At 39.6% G+C, this 21,726-nt stretch overlaps 1 protein-coding gene across 1 annotated transcript in view; it reads right to left on the minus strand.

Annotated features, from left to right (window-relative positions):
• Positions 1-219: 219 nt before the first annotated feature.
• The window catches only part of LOC136872512 (calcium and integrin-binding protein 1), a 54,677-nt gene continuing 33,170 nt past the window's right edge, over positions 220-21,726 (minus strand). Inside the window, exon 5 of the mRNA XM_067146326.2 lies at positions 220-1,007. Coding sequence (XP_067002427.1) covers positions 986-1,007 — 22 coding nt within the window. The 3' untranslated portion in view covers positions 220-985. The remainder of the gene's footprint in view (positions 1,008-21,726) is intronic.

Below are 21,726 nucleotides of genomic sequence, written 5' to 3' on the forward strand. Positions count from 1 at the left end.
CCCCGTCATCTTTCATTCCAGCAACACTCTCCATTAACATTTCATCCGTCCGTCATGAATCATTGCCTCAGAGGAGAGCAACAGGCTTCGGCGTATGGCACAATTCCTATCCTCGCCACTCGATGGGGACTTCATTCATTCCATTCCTGACCTGGTCGAATGACTGGAAACAGGCTGTGGATACACATGTACATAATGATGGTTCAAAGGCAAAAATAACTTAGGAACATAGGCTTGCTTCATATGAGAAAATAAAAAGAGAGAAAAAATTATACTGGGAGGTGTGGCCATGGCTATATAGCCAAGATCTGCATTTGGGAGACGAGGTAGTTTGAGCCCCACTGTCAGCTGTCCTAAGAATGATTTTCTGTGGTTTCCCATTTTCAATTCCAGACAAATGCTGGGACAGTTTCTATTCATAGGACACAGCCAAATCATTGTACCTCCTTACCCAATTTCATTCAGCATCACTGATTTCATCTTTAGCCCCTCAACTGAGGTTAGCGTCAGAAAAGGCATCAGGCCATAAAAACCTGCCATATAATTATATCTTACCTCATCCCCAGTCCCATATCAGGAACCAGGACTAAGGGGGTAGACATACGTACTTACATACATACAAATAAGTAAAAAATGATAGTGCAGTTTCAACACCTCAATGATACAAAATGAATAATCTGAAATATTGTCACTTGATTCTGGCAGAAATTAAAAGACAGGTAACTATGACATTATTATTACACATTTAACTGCTTACCGCAAATTTACTGATACTGTAATCTAATCGTGTAAATAAACACAAGTGGAAGCACTTTTATGCTCAATTAGTGTTGTCGAATATAAACTGAGTCAGGATGAAATGGTTACTTACATAACTACAAGACTGGCCTTGTACTTAATATCATGTTGGGTAAATTAGATTTGTGTCTTTTTGTACACTGAATATTGAGCATTCTTCTTATCACCATCATGGCATAGATCTTGTTCATAAGCGAATTCTAAATGCACTGTAAAAGTAAAAAATAAACATGAACATAAAAAATATACTGATATTAAGATAATCTGAATTACAGTGACCATATTGATCCAGTGCAGCCAAGTTGGCTTGGTTTTTGATTGGCCACACCTGGAGCTGCGCTTGATCTGCCATATTCCTCCCTAGTACTGTATTGTCAACACATTGTTTTAGAGCTTGTAGTTCAGAGAATAGATGAAAATGCCGACTGATATGCAGTCACTGTACCAAAAGGCCGGAGAAAGGATTTATCATGAAGGTATTGTGCTAAACAGGGGGGTTGATGTTGCTTACATCCGTAGGTTTAACCTCAAAATACCCTACACGTGACCCCTGGGTGGTGCTAAGCGAGCAACAATATATTTGGCAGCCAGTCTATCACTGCGATCTCCTGGCAATTACATACAATGACATATCAAACATGTCACAACAGCTCTTTTAAGAGCTCCCTAACAAGAAACATTGGACCAACCATTCGACTCCTCCAACTAAATGTCGAAAAGTATCAGCAAAGCAAAGTGTGACTATCTATCTAAACTTTTATTGGACAACAATATTGATATTGTCGCCATTCAGGAAACGCATGTTTCTAATGCAGATCAGTTTTGAAGCAGAGGTTGTATCCCTGGTTATACTGCTCTTGGAGTGACATATCACGATGTGTATGGAATAGCCACCTACATCCGCAACAACATAAATGAAACTATGCTTATTTCTGAAAATACGGATAGAAATATAAATACAGTTGTCACACAGTTACATGGCAATACTATAACAAATGTCTATAAACCACCTAACATTCCTTGGCCTGAACATGTCTTACATATTGCAAAGCATCCTGCAATTTATGTTGGGGATTTTAAGTCACCATGGACTCTGGAAAATGGTAGAATGCTCGTAAAATGGGCAGAGGAAAATGACCTCCATTTAATTTTTGATGCTAAAGACAAGGGCACATTTAGATCAGCTGCATGGAACAAAGATACAAATCCAGATCTGTGTTTTGTAAGCTCTAATGAAAGTGGTTTTCCTGAAAACATCACGAGAAAAGTGATTGGTGAATTTCAATATAGCCAACATAAGCCCATCCTAATTGAAATTGGTATCACAATCCCTGTAATTAGATCAACACCACATTCTCGCTGGAATTTTCGTAAAGCTGACTGGACCAATTTCACAGCAGAACTTGATAAGTGCATCCGATGGATTCCTCCTAAATGTAACAACTATTGACGTTTTGCTGGTGCAATTATAGGAACAACTAAGAAGTTCATTCCAAGAGGTTACCACAAAGAATATATCCCTGGATGGAATGAAGGAAATGAAGCACTACATCATGACTTTCAATGATCTGGAGATCCTAACACAGCAACCGAGCTTCTGTCCAGTCTGGAATAATCTCGAAGGCATAAGTGGATAGAAACAGTTGAGAGGATAGATTTTACTCGCTCTAGTAGAGAAGCTTGGAGTCTTCTCAGAAAATTAGCAGGAAGCTCACCAGTATGCAGAGAACAGGCTGAAGTTACATCAGATCAAATTGCCTCTCACATCACTGCAACGTCACGAGTTCAAGGTGACAAGAAACACACCAAATATATTAGACGACAACTTCAAGTCTTGAAGTCAACAGCATCTCAGTCTTCAGAATATGCAAATCCCTTCGCAGTATCCGAGACTGATACAGCACTGAAAGATCTAAAACTATTTAAAGCTCCTGGCTTCGATGGAATTCATCCTGAGTTCTTGATCAATCTGGGACAAAATGCAAAGAAATGGTGGCAACATTTTTTACAGACATTTTACTAACTGGACACTTGCCATTGGAGTTCAAAAAGGCTAAGATAATTGCAATATTAAAACCTGGCAAACCCAACTACAAGCCAGAAAATTATCGCCCGACAGCTCTCCTTAGCTGTTGCTACAAACTTTTTGAAAAACTCATATTTAACAGAATAAGCAGTGCCATTTTACAGCACATTCCCATGAATCAGGCAGGCTTGAGACCAGATCGCAGCTGTTGTGATCAAGTTTTGGCACTTACAACATTCATAGAAATGAGGTTCCAAAGAAAATCGAAAACATCTGTTGCTTTTGACGATCTCACTGCTGCATTTGATACCGTGTGAAGGGAAGGTATGGTCTATAAACTTCTCCGGGTCATACCATGCAGAAAGACAGCAAAACTTATTAACAATATGCTGAGCGATAGGAGGCTTCAGGTTATCATCGGGAACAATGTGAGCAAGGAGAGGAAGCTTAAAAATGGTTTGTCTCAAGGTTCAGTCCTATTACCACTCTTGTTCAGCTTATATATATCTTCCTGAAGATACATCACGGAAATTCTGCTACGCTGATGATATAGCATTAGCTGTGCAACGCAAAGAACTGGAGAAAACTGAAGAGATGTTAACAAGGGATTTGTCCATTTTGAAAAACTGCAGGGACTGGAGACTCAAGCCCAGCACCAATAAAACAGAGGTATCTTGTTTCCATGTAAACAATCACTTAGCAAATACTAAATTGAACGTGACTTTCTGTGGGAGGATACTTCACCACAACTGGAACCCGAAATATCTTGAAGTAACCTTGGATTGAACACTAACCTACAAGCAACATCTGCTGAACACTGCACAGAAACTGAAAACACGTAACATCATCATTCATAAGCTTTGTGGAACTACCAGGGGCTGTTTGGCAAGTGTGTTATGGTCTTCAGCTTTAGGCTTGGTGTATTCAAGTGCTGAGTACTGTGCTCCAGTATGGATGAACAATCATCACACAAGACTTATTGATACTGAACTGAATTCCACCATGCGCATAATAACAGGCACAATTCAATCTACACTATCTCATTGGCTCCCGCTTTTATCTGGAATAATGCCATCTGATTTACGCAGATCCACCGCTCTCATCAAGGAATTTAATAAAATCTTACGGAACCCAAATCTACCTGTACACGAAGATCTACGAACTATACACCAAAACAGATTACGTTCACGCCATCCAACTTTACATTACGCCTTAGACATGGTTGCTAGAGGCTACAACCCAACTACAGAGTGGAAAAGACAGTGGGGAGCAGCAATGGAGATCCACCTGCACAGTATGTTCTCGAATGCCAAACTTCCAAATGGATTCCAGCTACCACGTACAACATGGTCTGCTCTGAACAGAATAAGAACAGGCCATGGCAGATGCAGAGACATGTTGTTTAAATGGAACAAGTTGCCAACACCCGCGTGTGACTGCGGAGCTGCATGACAAACCATACACCATATTGTCAGAAAGTGTGAAATGCAGGCATACACAGGCAGCAAAGTGGATCAATGATCTTGACATTCAGTTGTAAGTAGTCTTTTCTTGTTCATTCTTTTCTTGTATGTAAATATGTATATAATTTATTTCTGTACTCAACTTGATTGTATGGGCCATAAGCTAAATAAAATGTGCTAAACAACTTCTCTCAGCAGAAAGTGCAGGAACCTGATATACCTCAACATTTCAGCAAAATGCCTAAGCTGGACCCTTAGTGAAAAGAATTCTCTGTAATGTTGGTTGGGTGATTTGATTCCCGGCAGGGTCGGAAATTTTAACCATAATTGGTTAATTTCTCTAGCATAGGGGCTGGGTGTACTATGTCGTCTTCATCATCGCGACGCGCAGGTCGCCTACGGGCATCACATAAAAAAACTGCATCTGGTAAGCCGAACTTGTCCTCGGACACTCCGGGCACTGAAAGCCATACGCCATTTCATTTTATTTTATTTTTCATTACGAACATTAAGCAGAATTCCAGGCAGTGTGAGGAATGTTTAAAAAGATTAGAGTTTAGGTAGTTTATAGCCGTCTGGCTTACCTTATGAGAAGTTAACGCAAATTAAATGTTTCAATGAGAGCTTACGTTTCAGTTTGTATTAGAAATTGAAGAATTGTTTTCTAACTATATTGATACACTGAAGTCACAAAGCAAGTCTATCGACAAAGTTTTTGGTCTCTATAGTGAAGAGGTGACTAATACTAAATAAGTGTTAAAATTTACCTATGATAATGACGACATCTACAATAAGATACAAAAGTTGAAAACTAGAAAAGCACCTGGAATTGATAAGATCTCGGGGGATATACTAAAGACAATGGGTTGGGATATAGTATCATACGTGAAGTACATGTTTGATTATTTAAGTCCTGAACGATGGACTGTCTAAAGTGATCCTATGCAGTCATACAAGAAGAAGAAGAACAACAACAACACATTTTCTGGAATTCCAGTATGTACAATGATTCATCGATCACATTCTTAACGAGGTACAGTGTAATTAGGAAAAAAATTGGCAAATCTGTGGCAGCACACACGCCTGTAATTTAAATTGTCTGATACACTAAGGTGACCAGAATTCTCCTGACCAACCCCATATATATGACTTATAACACCTATTACTCCATTTATTTAAGTAGTTTCTAGAGAATATTAACAATGGTATTTTTCCTAATCATGTAACTATGTACTGTATGTTGTGGTTAAGTGTAAGAGAGGGCCGTGAGCCCTAACTTTGCCACATACAAAGGCATAAAATAAATAATAAATAAATATATTAATGTGGAAGACACAAAATAATGTGGCAAATGTTGTCCATTGTACCTGCTTAACTTTGACTGCATAACTCAAAATGGTATGTACTGTACATGCAAATAGTTAATAACATTGCGTACTCACTCACTCACTGGGAGAATTTATCACCTCCAACAATTTGAAATTTCCTTTTGTATGATCACCTCTAACACGTCATAGATCACTTTTATCTTAAATTTCCCTTTAATCACACACCTCAGTGTCAACTACAAACATTCCAATACTGGGACACGCTCTCTCCAGGGATCATAAATATGGAGCACTCTTGCCCTGGGTTATGAGTGAAGACCTCCACGGCATATATGGCAGAGAAGATGGACTTCGGTACGGTGGAGATGGCGGAAGACGCAAACCCATAGCGTTAATACTCCAGAGGAGCGGCTACAAAAGGCATCTAACTCCATGTTGGGGACCGCCTAATTTGAACCTGACAGAAGGTAATAAAATGCCTTTGGGAGTGGCGAACCAATCGTACAAACAACCTATAAAATTAGTGAAAGTGAATAGAGGACTCTGAAAATGCTAGGGAGCCCCCCTGAAGTGACGCGCAGTTCCCGGTGCTCTGCGGGAATTGTGAGAAGTGGGCTACCAGACATTACCAGAATCGGTACCATCAATGTTATAACTTTGAATGGCAAGGTAGAAGAACTGATAGAGTACATGGAGAAGAAAGACAAAGCAATGATGGGAATGAGTGAGAAAATTATGGTGCTGCTGTTATATCGAGAGAAGACTTAGTGAAATATGTGGACAAAATTGACCAGATCAGTGACAGGATAATTAAAAGTTAAACCTGGACTTGAGAGTGGAATCAAGGATTTTATACAGGTTTATGCACCCCAATGGGGATGAATGTTTAGAAGAGTTTCTAGAAGAACTGGAAAGTTGTATTGAAGACAAAGAGGTTATAATAATGGGAGACATGAATGCACATGTTCGAACAGACAGAAAAAAGAAGAGATAATTGGCCCCTATAGTTATGCAAACCAAGATGAAGAAGGAGATTTGGTAATAGATTTTTGTAGAAGGAATGGATTGATTGTTGGCAATGAGTGGTTTAGAAAACATAACTTACAAAAAATGACTAGATATGGTTGGGGAGATAGAAAGACAATGATTGATCTTATTCTGGTGGAGAACGAGAAGCGTAGACAACTCGACGATGTGACAGCAATGCCAAGAGAAGATTTTGAAGGAAACGATAAAGTGGTGGGAGCCATATTAAGATCTGGTAAAATAATGAAGTTAATAGAAAAAGGGGAAAGAAAAATAAAGGGACGGAAGTTAAAAGAGAAATTTCCAAAGATGACGTGAACCGCGTGGAAGAGGAATGTACATGTTTCAGAAATGGTTTTCTAAAGTGTGCAGTAAACACCTGTGGGGGACTATCAGGGAGGAAAAAGGAAAAGGAGACTCCTTGGTCCAACAGCAGGGTAAAGGAAGCAGTTAAACAGAAACAAATGGCTTGGAGGAATAGTACAGAGAATTGGCAGAAATATAAAAGAAGCCAAAAAGATATGCAAGAAAATAGTACAAGAAAGAAAACAAAAGAGCTGGAAAAGATTCACAGAAAATTTATAGGAGGATATAAAGTGAAGTAAAAAGGTTTTGTATGGTTTGGTGAAGAATAGTTTAAAAATAGGGAAGATACAAAATTTGTAAAAACTGAAACAGGGCAGATATTGATGAAAAGAGATGACATACTAAAAAGATGGGAAGAATACTTCTCAGAATTACTAAATATTAAATACAGTGAACTGGTAGATGAGAAGGAGCAAGAAGAAACAATGGGGAAAGAAGAAGAAAAAGAAAAGGAAATATCGATGTTAGATATTGACGAAGCCATACAAAAGATGAAGAGCGTTAAAGCAGGAGTGGATGACGTAACTATGGAAATTATAAAAGCAGCAGGATAATAGGGATACAGTGGCTGTATAGATTATTTAAAATAATCTGGAGGAAGAGGGAAATCCCAGAAGAGTGGGGAAAGGGTTTAATTATCCCGATATTTAAAAAAGGTGATAAAAAGGAATGTTATAACTACAGAGGGATCACCCTTATTGCCCGTGTAGCTAAGATCTTTGAGAGAGTACTGGAAGGAAGACTGAGAAGGAAGCTAGAGGGAGAAATGGATGAAGAAAAGTATGGTTTTAGGAAAGACAGATCAACATTCGACCTGGTCTTTCCATTAAGACATATGATTGAGAAAAGATGGGAGTTTGGACAAGACAGGGTGATGACATTTATTGATATTGAGAAAGCTTACGACAGTGTGCCCAGACAGGTGGTATGGGACATATTAAGAAAAAAACAACTTAACAGAGTGGAAGTGCAAATAATAAAAGCTATGTACAAAAATTGTTAGTAGTGTGAAGCCTAGTATAGAAAAAACAAAATGGTTTGATATTGAAACTGGTCTCTGGCAGGGAAGTATAATATCCCCCATACCATTCATCATAGCCATGGATGAAATTCATAAGAACATTAAAAAGAGACTGGGAAGGCAGGCAACAAAAGCCATGTTGTTTACAGATGATATAGTGATATGGGGTGAGGATGAAATGAAGGTGCAAAAACAAGTAGTTGTATGGAATTAAGAGATAGAAAAATTTGGGATGAAAATAAGTACAGAGAAAAGTAAAACAATAGTGATGACACAGAAAAAGGAAGGAAAGAAGGAAGGTAGGAAGGAAGAGGAAAGATAAAACTAAATGGGAAAATTCTGGAAATGGTTAAAAGTTTCAAGTACAGAGGAAGTGTGATCACAGAAGATGGAAAGATAACCGAAGTAATTGGGAAAAGAATACAACAAGCAAACAGCTTCTACCAGAGTGTAAGGGGTATTTTGTGGAACCAAAACTTCCCGAAAAAATGTAAGAAAGTATTATTTTCAACCTATTATGAACCCATACTAACTTATGCAGCTGGTTCGTGGACTACAACAAAATGAGAGGCATCGAGGGCAAGACCAGAAAAGATAGAATTCGAAAGGAAGATGTAAGGAAAAAGACAGGAATCTTGAAACTTCAAGACAAGATAGTAACAACAAAGCTAAAGTGATATGGGCATATGATGAGAATGGGAGAAGAAAGTGTGCCAAAAAAAAAAAAAAAGCTTTTCCGGAGAAATTAACAGGAAAGAGACCACGAGGAAGACCCTAAAAGTGATGGACAGATTCAGTGTTGGAGTGGATAGAGGAGAGGGGATGAAAACCACAAGATGTACTTAAAAAAGGAGAAGAGTGGTGGAAAGACAGGCAGCGATGAAGGTCTTTGATTCACAACCCAACCCAGAAAGCTGGAAACGAGAACTGAAGATGATGATACTAAAGAAATCAGCACCAGAAATGCCTGTGCAATAAAAGATAAGGCTGACCTATTACAATCTCTGCGAATCATCCAAGTCATCACCTCACAATTAAGAAAGCTGTATGACCAAGAGAATTCTTTCCATTCAGCGTTGTCTGGCATTGAATAACTTGTGAACTAGCGTTGTCATCTATTGTAAATAAAACATTTTCTCTTATAACATATGTACCGGTATATACTGCTAGTGTCAATTTTCCTGGTTACTTTTTTAAGCAATATATATGTAATAGAAACTAACATTATGAGACTCAATATGTTTCTTTTTTAATTAATGCATACTTTCTTCTCTTTCTCTACCCCTATCCTTGCCTTGATACAATCAGCTGTTTGAGTGGTTGGGAAGAATATGGCAGCCTCACGGACATGGCCACACTGTATTAATATGGTCACTGTAATATGAATAAGGAAAATAGCAAAGCACTTACAGAAGAACACACAGCACATTAGAACAACACAGAAAAAACCCAGAAATGCTATAATTCGATGCATCAGTTTCATCCAAGAAAATAAGAAGGGTCATGTGAACAGGCACAAGCTCAGAAGTAGAGGGAGAAGGATTCAGTGTTCTCCTTACGACCTTTCTAATGGGCCCAGCTATTTTCACTGACCGCCCGGCTATCATAACCTAGATATCTGCTAGTTACATAATATTTCAAGTTACTTTATGTCACATGTGGTGGAAAGACAGGCAGCGATGAAGGTCTTTGATTCACAACCCAACCCAGAAAGCTGGAAACGAGAACTGAAGATGATGATACTAAAGAAATCAGCACCAGAAATGCCTGTGCAATAAAAGATAAGGCTGACCTATTACAATCTCTGCCTAAATCATACCTTAACAGATTATTTAGAGGTCCGTCAGAAAATCTACAGATCCACTTTCCTTACCTGATTTACTGCTTATAGCGAGGCCAGCGTGATTTCCTAAGAAACTAGTTTTGAACGGGTTTTGTCGGGTTGAAGGTGGTGACAGATGGTCTATTAAAATTATTTGTTGCTTCCAGGAGTAATGTGCTTCTATGGGTAGATTTTACTTGAGAGTTACACATAGCTATAGACACTGCCACCACTGCAATAGTTGACAACACCACACCAGAAAACTTGAAACACTCAGACTGACTTGTAACATGTTTACACAGCATTTTGAATGGCAAGTCTTTGCACATTTCTTATAACTCAAAACCATTCATCAAGCCACGGAATTTTGAAAGAGAATCTTTGAAGTATTCTGCCAATTTAAATGGGGTTTTTTTCAGCTTCAACTAAATACCGGTCAGCTGGTCATTTAGCCATGTCAGAAACTTCCACACCTAACAAAGGAGTACTAGTATCAGTAAACCTTTTCTTACGATATATTTTCCATTGTTACTCATGTTTTTATGATCTGTTCAGAAAATGCCTCCCCTCTATCTGAATTCTGAAGAGCCACTCTGTACAATTTTTCACCATCTTCTCAAAGTTCTCAAGTTATTTTCAGATTCCTTTGGACCCAGAGTTCTTAACCTTTTATTCAGCTTCAAAGTTGCATTCTACTGCACTAAATAAAAATGTTCCATTTTTTAAATACTTCTGAAAGTGGTTCGATAACATTCAAAATATAAAGTAAAATATGAAGAAATTTTACAAATCTGTAAGCCAATAAGGATTTTAGTAGTTTGTGCAGTGGCCTCCAGTACATGTACTAGCCATGCATCTTGGTAATTACCAACTGATGAGCCCAAATTGGCATACTGGTGCGAAATGCTGGCAACCAAGAATGAATTAGCTTGAAACTGTATGATTTCCAATAACTGAAAAATTATATTAGAATTTTAATACTGTAGTTCCTTTGCATTCAGCCCATCTGCTGTGTTAAAATTTGACACATTCTCGATTTCAGCTGGCCAACTAATCAATAAAGCTTCTATGGTCCTTTTATTGACAACCCACCTCAATGAGTTTATATCTTTCACTTTAAGTGGTTTCATTTCCAAAGCAGCAGGCTGCAGTTGAAATTTCTTCCAGTCTTTTTGATGACTGCCTGCAAAATCTGAATAATGTACTTATATTTTTATCACATTCTCCAATATCGGAGCAAGAATCATCACGTTGATTGTAAAATACTGCTAACAACTTTTTGCTGAATATTTTCAAATATAAAACATACAAACAGTTATTAGTGTCACTGATGCTCCATGGCTAAATGGTTAGCGTGCTGGCCTTTGGTCACAGGGGTCCCGGGTTCGATTCCCGGCAGGGTCAGGAATTTTAACCTTAATTGGTTAATTTCGCTGGCACGGGGGCTGGGTGTATGTGTCGTCTTCATCATCATTTCACCCTCATCACGACGCGCAGGTCGCCTACCGGCGTCAAATCAAAAGACCTGCATCTGGCGAGCCGAACTTATCCTCGGACACTCCCGGCACTAAAAGCCATACGCCATTTCATTTTCAGTCTCACTGATGACTATGACAGTGCGGAAGCTGCCGAAGTATGGGTGGTGCTGAGTAATGACATTCGGAGCATAACTGGTACATCAGAATGTTATGGAAGGTGCTGTTCATAGAGCAGGGTCATGCTGCAATAGCACTTTCTGGTCCAGTGGTAAACTACTACACTCCTCATCCTGCCTAATACACCTCATTTTGGCACCCCAGTCACTTGTTGTGGTTTCCCTAAAACTGCATAACCGCTGGTTTTTGGTATATGAGGATCCAACCAGCTTTCAGGCTGATGACCTAACAAACCGGCAGTTCAGTTATTGCAGTTCTCACCCACTGGAACACCAACTTTCCTGAGCAGTTCAATTTGATCACAAAAAATCTTCCAGGGGTTTAGAATGGTAAGAAATAAAATATTCTCTATGTTAAATAAAAATGTCACGTGTTTTAGTAATTCTGGAGAATTTTGAAGCATGACCTTTGGTAACAGAACTGTAGCAGGTGAAGTTTTGGCGGACCATGCTTCAATGCAAAACTCAAGCATATTACTACTATCATGCTGCTTTAACCTCACCCTGCATGCGCAGCGCACGGTGCTCTCACAGGTCTGCTACGGTCACAGCATGTATGGTGCAGTGGTATACCGTGGCATCTGAAACACCCTATGTGGATATTGTAAGAGTTATTTGCTTTGTCACAAGCTGACAGGAGAGGCAGCTTTTGGCTACAACCAGAGCTAACTATTATTGCCAAGAGAAGTTGCATATCTTGACAATCATTTATTTATTAGAACTCTACACACATGTTTGCAGTACAGAGCTGCAAGTTTTTAAACCTGGCAGGTCCTGGTGGAGTTATAGGAGATGCAGAAATAGCTAATTTACTCATTAATGGTGGCAATGAAAGTAATTCAGTGTGTGACAATGATATACAGGATGAATTCACTATAACTTCCAGTGAAGATAGTGGTGCTGATTATGTGGGAAACTGTAACAGTTTCAAGAATGAATATACCACAGAAATTGAAGAAAAAATTGAAAAGGGGTGATACAGTAAGTACTCAAAAAGGCAAATTGATAGCGTTGAAATAAATGGACAAGCAAGAGGTTGCAATGTTAACTACATCACCAGGGACACACGCACAACTGTATGAAGGCATGTGAATTGTATCATTGGGCACAAGAAATTTATGAATGGGGAAGATCTTTAGGATCAAGTTTTAGAGGCATTCCTTTCGGCAAAGAAACAAACTAAAGTTTGGTACAAAAAGAGTCTCCGACACTTCACCAATGTGATGTCGATGTTGGTTCCCATAGGAAACCTGAAATATTTGTCCCAAATGAGTAAATTTATAATAGGAAAATACCATTATAAATGGTCCATTATTGGACATTATAAATTTTCCAGCTATCTCATTCCTGGTTGCCTGCGTTTTGCCCCAGTGTGCTAAGTTGGGCTCATCAGTTGGTAAATAGCACACCCACCAAGACGCATGGCTAGTGCATACCGTAGAGGCCACTGCATAGGCTACTTGGAGCCACCGGCACTAGGACACTGGGGCGAAACACTGGACACCTGGAATGAGTTAACTGGAAAATTTATAATGTCCGATACCGGACCATTTATACTGGTATTACTTCATCAATGTGTCGATACTAAAAGGCTACATTATGCATCATAGAGCAGGATTCAAAGCGACACACTGGCATTTCAGAATGACATTGGTAGATCAAATGATTGCCAAATACTTGGGCAGGAATGTTGGGATAAAATCAGGCAGACCATCTAATGGACTCGAACGTGACAACTTACAGGATAACATTTTCTGGCTGAAAACAATTGAACTACATATAGATCCATCAGTAGGAAGAAATGTGTAACATGCACAAAGAAGGGACAGAGGAGGACACCAAGTATCACTGCAAAAACTGCCCAGGACAACCAGGGCTTTGCGAGGACTGTGCTTTGAAATCTATCACACAAAATCCCAGTATTGACATAGAGTAGTGTTATCAAATAGAGGATTCGTACTCATGTATATCATGTCCTACAGCGAAATTTTATTCTAAGTTCACTCATCTTTACATCGGGCCATTCAAAATTAATCAAATACTAGATAATAACGAATACAAGATACAGAGCTTAGACTCTAGTACTGTTTCTATTTTCAATGCTTCTAAGAGTGGTAGTACCACGTAAATTAAGATGCTGACATCTGGTATATACACAGAATGATTGGTCATGGTGGATTGGACAAATTAGTGGCTACAATACGAGAAACATTTACATGGACTGGATTCCGGAGGATTATAAGCAGGATAGTTAAGACTTGTGACACATGTCAATGCTATTTTATTGTATCAACCACCAATACCTGTGATACCAGATGGCCCTAAAGAGGTGTAAGCAATGGACTTGTATGGAGGTTTACCCATAGGTAAACGCGTAAACCGTTTTGTGTTGGTTCTCTATAAGACATCCAGAGTCTAATGCGGCTTAGTGAGTCATAAAAGAAATAGCAAAATATTGCCGAATTTTCTGTCATGAACGTCACTGGACGTGGACCTCATGTTTAACAACGATAGCTGATGGTATGAATTTCACGTGGCATGAATCCATTGGCAACATTCCAAGTGTTATTCATATGAATGAACATCTGAAGCGTCCATGGAATGACATCATCGGTAGACCAATTGAGGAGAGACCTCATGTTGAGGAAAACATAAAACAAGCCCAAGCGTGCATGAGAAAGCAGGCCGAAAGACGACTCAAGAAGCTAAGGCACAAGAGATTCCAGAAACCTTTGGAGGTTGGAACTTACGTTCTTGTAAGGAAACCGGCTATATCATGTCCTACAGCAAAATTTTATTATTCTAAGTTCGCTCATCTTTACATCGGGCCATTCAAAATTAATGAAGTACTAGATAATAACGCATACAAGATACAGAGCTTAGACTCCAGTAATGTCTCTATTTTCAATGCTTCTAATCTGAAACAGTATAATATTCCTATTGTCAATGAGGAGGAGATCAATCTCATAATGAATGAAGGAGATGATGATGTATGGGATGATTACATGTCAACGGACGAACTAGATAGTGAGTAATGTAAAAATCTACGTAAGATCGAAAGGCAGGATAGCAGACTGTATTTCAAGATAACTGTGCACATAATTGTAAGACATGTGCTGATGATTAATCGCGAGTTATTTTCAATTATACGAGACATGGTAAAAGCCTATTTCATTGAAAGAAAAGGTTATTACTAGGCTATGCATAAGTATGAAATTTCTCCTGTCATACGAAATTTCATATTTGAGTAAGGGAGGAATATAACCTTCCAATGAATGTTGGATTGGAATCGGTGAAGACATTGGAAGCTTATGGTGAAAATAAAAATCAGTGAAATCATATGTCCGATCACTATTCGTCCAAGTGTACCAGAAACCAAAATAACTCGCTCGATTAAATGAACAACAGGCAACGGATTGAAGGAATCGGCAAAAATGATAAGCTATGAACCCTGTGGTATCTCGTTAAGTTACGGTGGGTAATAATAATGTCATGGCACATAATACAGAATTAAGTAAATATCGCAGTTTCCTCAAGTAAAAGTTTAATAAATGTAACTACATGGTGAGAATATCAATGATAGAAATGTATAGGAAGCCATGGAATGACTTGAATTAAATGGGCTAAGTTCAATCTGTATATGATGGCCATACCTTGCCTATCTAGTCCAATACGATTTGATAATCGAGATTGGTGATGAAACTGTCGATTGATAACCGAAATATTATATGACAGATTATTGAATGAATTCCTTTGCCGACATAAACGATTATGTAAGAGTACTCCATATTAAGAAGTGAGGTGTTTAATTGTCAAAATCAGATGGAAAGCTAGGAAATATGGAGAAGTCTTTTAAAAGCAAACTGTCCGTTATTATTGTAACCTGGTATTAGATTTTGTTTCAAAATAAGAGAAGTTTACAATTCTGTTGGAAACTTAGAGGGTATCAGACGTGTTGCACACGTATCGGAAAGATATTAGACGAGAAGCTAGACTGTAATACAAAATTGTCAATTGTTAATTGTAATGAGAAATAACTTTTGTAAAAGAAACAAGAGACATGTCTAGTTCTCTTGAATAATAAGGCAAGTGTTGTACAAGAATATTGTGAATAACGTTAATGCATGTAACTCTACTCTAATAGTTTATTATGAGTTTCAGGTATCATGAGACCAAGGAATATTGGAGATGATTATGAAATGATTATGAATCCCAGCATGTCACGCTAAAATGATATAATAGTCTCAAAAGACCCAAGGAGAGCTGGGATGGACACCAATGGTTAAAGTCTCAATACTGGAGACGAGAGGTGTCTTCATCATGAAGCCAACAAATGGCAAGTTCTCTAAGTCGATGTTTCATTATCCCGCTATGTAGCTGCTTTTAAGTAGAGTAGTATGTTGTTTTAAATGTCAGAATTGTGACATGCTAAATCACACAACTTCAAGGCAACCATTTCATTTATTTATTTATTCACGAAGCACAAGATACAGCTACACTGAGCAAATTTCACTTGCACTGTCAACAGACTATTTAACAAACGTAAACTTTCATAATAAAATATAACAAACATAACAAAATATAACAAGATGAGGCACACAGCCTACTAATAACAACTGTCCAAATTGAAAACCAAGAGAATGTCCATGTTCATAGCCAAGTCGTCGAAGGTCAAGATGGCGGTATAATCCCTTCACATCAACTTATCTTTAAGATACTATTTACACACCTCTCGAATACACTTTTAATTGATGCTATATCAAGCTCTTGTCTCCTATTAATATTGTTAAAGAGTGCTGGGAGGCGGATAAGGAAAGATCGTTGAAGTATTGAGTGCTGAGTGTGGGGAATGTGGAGAAGGTCTTTGGTTTTGGTGGAGCAGGAAGGAACACGGAAAAACGAATGAGACAAGATGTTCCGAGCAGTAATGCCCATTTAAGATCCCGAGAAGGAAACTCAGGTCAGCTACCTGTCGCCTGATGTGCAGCGGTGACATATTCATTGCCATTAATACCTGCTGCGTAGACAGATTTCTGAGCTTGGGGTTTCTGTTCCTTACAATTGCAACAAAGAAGGACACTGCTCTGTCTAACTGCTTAGTATTGGAGGGGGAGGCTGTTGTCCAAATCGGAGAGCAGTAGTTTAAGAGACGTTGAATGATCGTGAGGAAGAAGTGACGAAGAGCAATGGGGTCAGAAATTTCTGTGAAGCGATAGAGAATGCCTAGTAATTTCATAGCCTTGGTTGTACATGTTTCTATATGGTTCTTAAATTGTAATTTTGTATTGAATATTACACCTAGGTCACGCTGTTGTGTAACCACGGTGATGGGCTTTGTCGAGTAGGTAATATGATTACAAATTGTAAGTATTGACTAGGTTGACATTAAACAAATATTTTTTAAGATTATATGTAATCACTGTCGTCAATATGGACCAAATATGAGATTAATGACTTCTAAAAAAAGTAGGTAATATGATGTCGGTAGAGGAGATTTACATAGTGTTATGGTCATGTGGCTGCATTTTTGTGGATTGGGGACAAGTTTCCAAGTACGGCACCAGTTCAAGAGGGCATTAAGTGAGGACTGTAGCAGAGCTGCATCTGCTGGATTCCTGATCTCCCTAAATATCTTGCAGTCGTCAGCAAAGAGTACGGTATTCGCTGTTTCGTTGAGTTTGGATGGCAGATCGTCCATAAACAAAGAAAACAGCAAGGGGCCAAGAGTACTGCCTTGTGGGACACCGGAGGTGACTGGTAACCATGAGGATGAAGTGCCTGATATTACCACTCTCTGCCAACGGTTATGTAGGAAGCCAGCAAGAAGGGTCAGAAGACTTACATGTATATTAAATCGTTCGGAGATTTTATGGAGCAACAGAGTATGGTCTACAGAATCGAAAGCTTTCGAAATGTCTATGTAGCAGATATCCAGCTGTGATTTAGCTGCAATGGCGTGTGATGTAAAGCAATGCAGAGTGGCCAGGTTTGTTAGACAAGAGCCACCTGGTAGAAAACCATGCTGCTTGGTTGAGATATACGGCAAAGTGAATGCGAGGAGACGCTGGTGCATAATTTTTTCAAAGATAAAGGATAGTGTGGGGAGAATAGAAATTGGTCAGTAAGATGAAACATTAAATTTGTTGCCTGATTTGAGAAGCGGAACAACATTTGCCAGTTTCCAGGTAATAGGAAAATAGCCCACGGCAAAACATCTGTTAAATAATTTAGAGAGAGGGACGCAAAGAGTGCTGGCAGTATTTTTTAGGGAAAGGATCTATAGTGTCGGCACCGGTAGCTTTGTTTGTACGAAGAGTTTGAAGAAGTTTATGAACTTCACTTGATGCGGTAGTTATGCTTGATAGGGTTCTGTTTGAAGCTGTACCAACGGGAGGGAGCGGTTGGTTTTGTAAGGGAGGGGAGAAGTTGGAGAAAAAATACCTGTTGAACAGTTCATTGCGATTCACCGTCTGCTGTTGCATCGTTGTGGTTCACGCTGACAGGAATCCGCTCCGTCCTTCTCCGTGTGTTGATGAGACTCCAGTAGCGCTTGGGATTGCTGCGGACGTTTTCAGTGACAGTGTCTACGTGTGTTTTGTAGTCTCTTCTGACCATAAACCCTCGCATGGTGGCGGATTTTAACTAAGGTATTGTGAGTGTGTGGGTTAGGGAAGTCTTTCCACAGGCGCCAAGCTCTCTTCTTATTAAATAGTATCAGTCTGGTCTCTTGTGATATCCAGTGTTGATATTTGCTGGTAGTAGCCCACTGTGCAGGTACAAAGTCTTTAATTGCAGCTTGCAGCCAGTCCTACAGCAGGTCAAGAGCCGATTCGATATCAGCTATTTCGAGCAGACTCCAGGGAAGGCATTCCAAGGCACGACACATTGCAGGCCAGTCAGCACGGCGCCAGATGTAGGTAGGGTGGTAGGATGTCCTGATGTGTGGCTTTGCGGAGGGGTGGGGAAGGAGGAATATAGCATCGAGAGACTGGTGGTCGCACAGGAAAAGGTTTCTGCCTGGGGTTATTGTTTTAAGTTCTAATGAGGAGAGTATGAAGTCCAGGGTGTTAGTCCATGGGTTGGGTACATATTAAACTGTTTCAGTCCGAGGCCATTAATAAAATTGTCTATAAAGTATGTGTCACAGTTGTTAGCTGACTGTCCGGTAGTTGGAGAAGACCACTTTATAGACAGGTTAAAGTCACCCATTAAAATTACTTCACCATGAGGGAGAGCTGCAATGACGGAGTCCAGGCACTGGTCACAGAATGAGCTGTTTGGTGGTCTGTAGTAACATCCCACAAGTACAGGGCGTCGAGGAAAGAGTAGCTCCACCCACACTAACTCGCAGTTCCGTTCGAGATCTGTCCTTTGTTTACATGGTAACGCACTGTTCACTGCTAGCATCACCCCACCACCTAGAGTAGCGCGATCACGACGGAATATGCTGTAATTAGCATTGAGTGGTAGTTCACTGTCACTAGCCCACGAGAGCCATGTTTCAGTAAGTCCAATCACGTCAACGTCTCTTAAGTCTGGCAGGGATAGTTCACAATTAGACAACTTATTGTTTAGGCTTTGCACATTCTGACAATAGATGTTTATGTCTGTTTTCATTTCACAAGTTGTGGGACCGGGGTTTAAGTGGACATCTCCAGCCAGTACTAGGAGGCAAAGCAAGCCCCTAATCGCTCAGCAACCAAGCCTAGGCTTGTTCAGCTCAGAGCTAGTAGGGAGGCGCCTATAAGTCTGGAAAATGGTGCGTCCAGTCAGAGAGAACGCCGGAATGTAGTAGTTTCTCTCAGCTAGTAGCCATGCAAAAGGAGAACTCACTTTTTCACTTGCACACACCGATTCCTTAACTCGAATAGACCCATGCAGAGAACCGTAAATTGCCACAACTCTGATTATTACCACACATCATCATCATCATCCTAAACCATCTCCAGTTTCCCGGGTGTGGTATATGAGCCTCCTCCATCTCATCCTGTCCTTGTACCATTCTTCCTCCACCAACTTGTCCCAATCATGACCTCTCAGCATTACATCGCTCTTAACTAAATCTATCCATTTCCTTCGTGGCCTTCCCACGGGTCGTCTTCCTTCTACCTTTCTGTCAAATTCCTTCCTTGCAGTTCTGTTTACTGGCATCCTCTTCATGTGACCAAACCACTTCATTCTTGATATCTGAATCTTATTTAGGAGAGAATTGTCTATTCCTACTTCTTCTCTAATTTTCTCATTCCTAATCTTGTCTTTCCTGGTTTTCTGGATCATAGTGCGTAGGAATTTCATTTCAGCTGCCTGAAGTTTGGAATTATCTCTATTGGTCAGTGTTGTGGTTTCGAGACTGTATGTAAGGATTGGTGTATAATAGGACTTGTACAATGTCATTTTTGTTTTCATGGGTATTTGCTCATCCCACAGCAGGTGTCTTACCTGGTGGTAAAATTGTGCTGCCTTATTGATTCGATTGTTCACCTCATGTTTTGCTAGGTTGTCATTTGATATAACGCTACCCAAGTATTTGAAAACTGGAACGCTGTCCAGTTGAGCTTCATTTAACATGACTATTGATTCTGCTCCTTCCCCATACACTTTCATCACCACTGTCTTGGTCTTGCTGATGTTTAAACCATATTTCTTAAACTCCTCATTCCAGCTTTGTATTCTCTCTCCCAATTCATCTTCTGAGTCACTCCAGATCGCAACATCATCTGCAAATGTGAAGGCTTTGATATCTCCGTGTTCTTTCCTTTTAATAGACTTCATTATTACATCCATTACAATAATAAATAGAAGTGGTGACAATGAGCTGCCCTGCTGCACTCCTCTCTTTGTTTCAAACCAGTCCGACAAACCACATCCTACTTGAATACAGCTTCTGTTCCCACTATACAACATTTTCACTTTGTCTATGAGGCTGTCTCGCACTTGAAGTTCTTTCATGCATTGCCAAATTCTTTCCCTTGGTACACTATCGTATGCTTTCTCAATGTCCAAAAATATTAGGAATAAAGGCTTGTTCTTCTCCCAGTATTTTTCCATTAGCATCCTAATTGCAAATATAAGGTCTGTAGTTGACCTTCCTGGTCTGAAACCATACTGCTCTTCTTCCAAAATTGGTTCAACAATATCTCTGATTCTGGTCTCTATTATTTTTTCCAATATTTTCAGGACATGAGACAGTAGTGTGATACCACAGTAATTAGTACATTTTCGTCAGCTTCCTTTCTTGAACAGAGGTACAATGATGCCCATCTTCCAGTCCTCAGGAATAGTATTTTCCTCCCATATCTTGTTGAGCAGTCTATAGAGCCATTGGATTCCTGGAACTCCCGCTGCTTTCAGTATATCTGCACTTAGTTCATCTACGCCCACTGCCTTTCCTTTCTTCATGCTCTTGAGCGCATTTTCAACCTCAAGCCATGTAATTGGTGGTTCAGTTGTGGTTCCTCGACTTGGCTCTCCTATATCCGTTGTTATGTTTTCTGTATCTCCATTCAGCAGCTTTTCGAAATAGATCTTGAGTTCTTGTTTAATTTCTCCCTCTTCTTGTGCCAGAGTTCCATCATCACGTTCTATTGCTTTTATGGTCTCTTGATCCCTTCGCTTGTTTTTCACTACTCTGTATAGCAATTTCATATTTCCTCTACTGTCCTCTTCCAGTTTGTCTGCAAACTCATTCCATTTCTTCTCTTTTTCTTCCCTTACAATGTTCTTTACAGCAAGTTTCTTGTTCCTGTATACTCCTTGAAGTCTTTGTATTTCTTGTTCATTTCGTTCTTGTCCCTGTTTTTGTTTCTCCTTGTCCAATGCCTTCTTTATTTGGTTTCTTTCTTTCACCGCTGTTTTCACTCTATCATTCCACCATGGTGTCTCCTTTTTTCTTTTGATTGAACTTGTAACTCCACATAGGTTTTTGGCTTCTCCCACAAAGGTGTCTTTGAAGGCCTTCCATTCTTCATTAACGCTGGTTACTTCACACTTCGGCAAACTCTGTTGAATCCTTATTTGTATTCTTCCTTTATTTGGACTTCTTGCAACTTCCAAGTTTTAATCCTCCCTACTAGCTCTGAGCCGAACAAGCCTAGGCTTGGTTGCTCAGCGATTAGGGGCTTGCTTTGCCTCCTACTACTGGCTGGAGATGTCCACTTAACACAAACTGCAGCAGCACTAAGCTTGCGCGTCTCCTCTAGCCGCCATCTTGACTCATCAATTA

This window comes from Anabrus simplex, chromosome 4 (assembly GCF_040414725.1).
Source record: "Anabrus simplex isolate iqAnaSimp1 chromosome 4, ASM4041472v1, whole genome shotgun sequence".
In the NCBI taxonomy this organism is placed as follows: domain Eukaryota; kingdom Metazoa; phylum Arthropoda; class Insecta; order Orthoptera; family Tettigoniidae; genus Anabrus; species Anabrus simplex.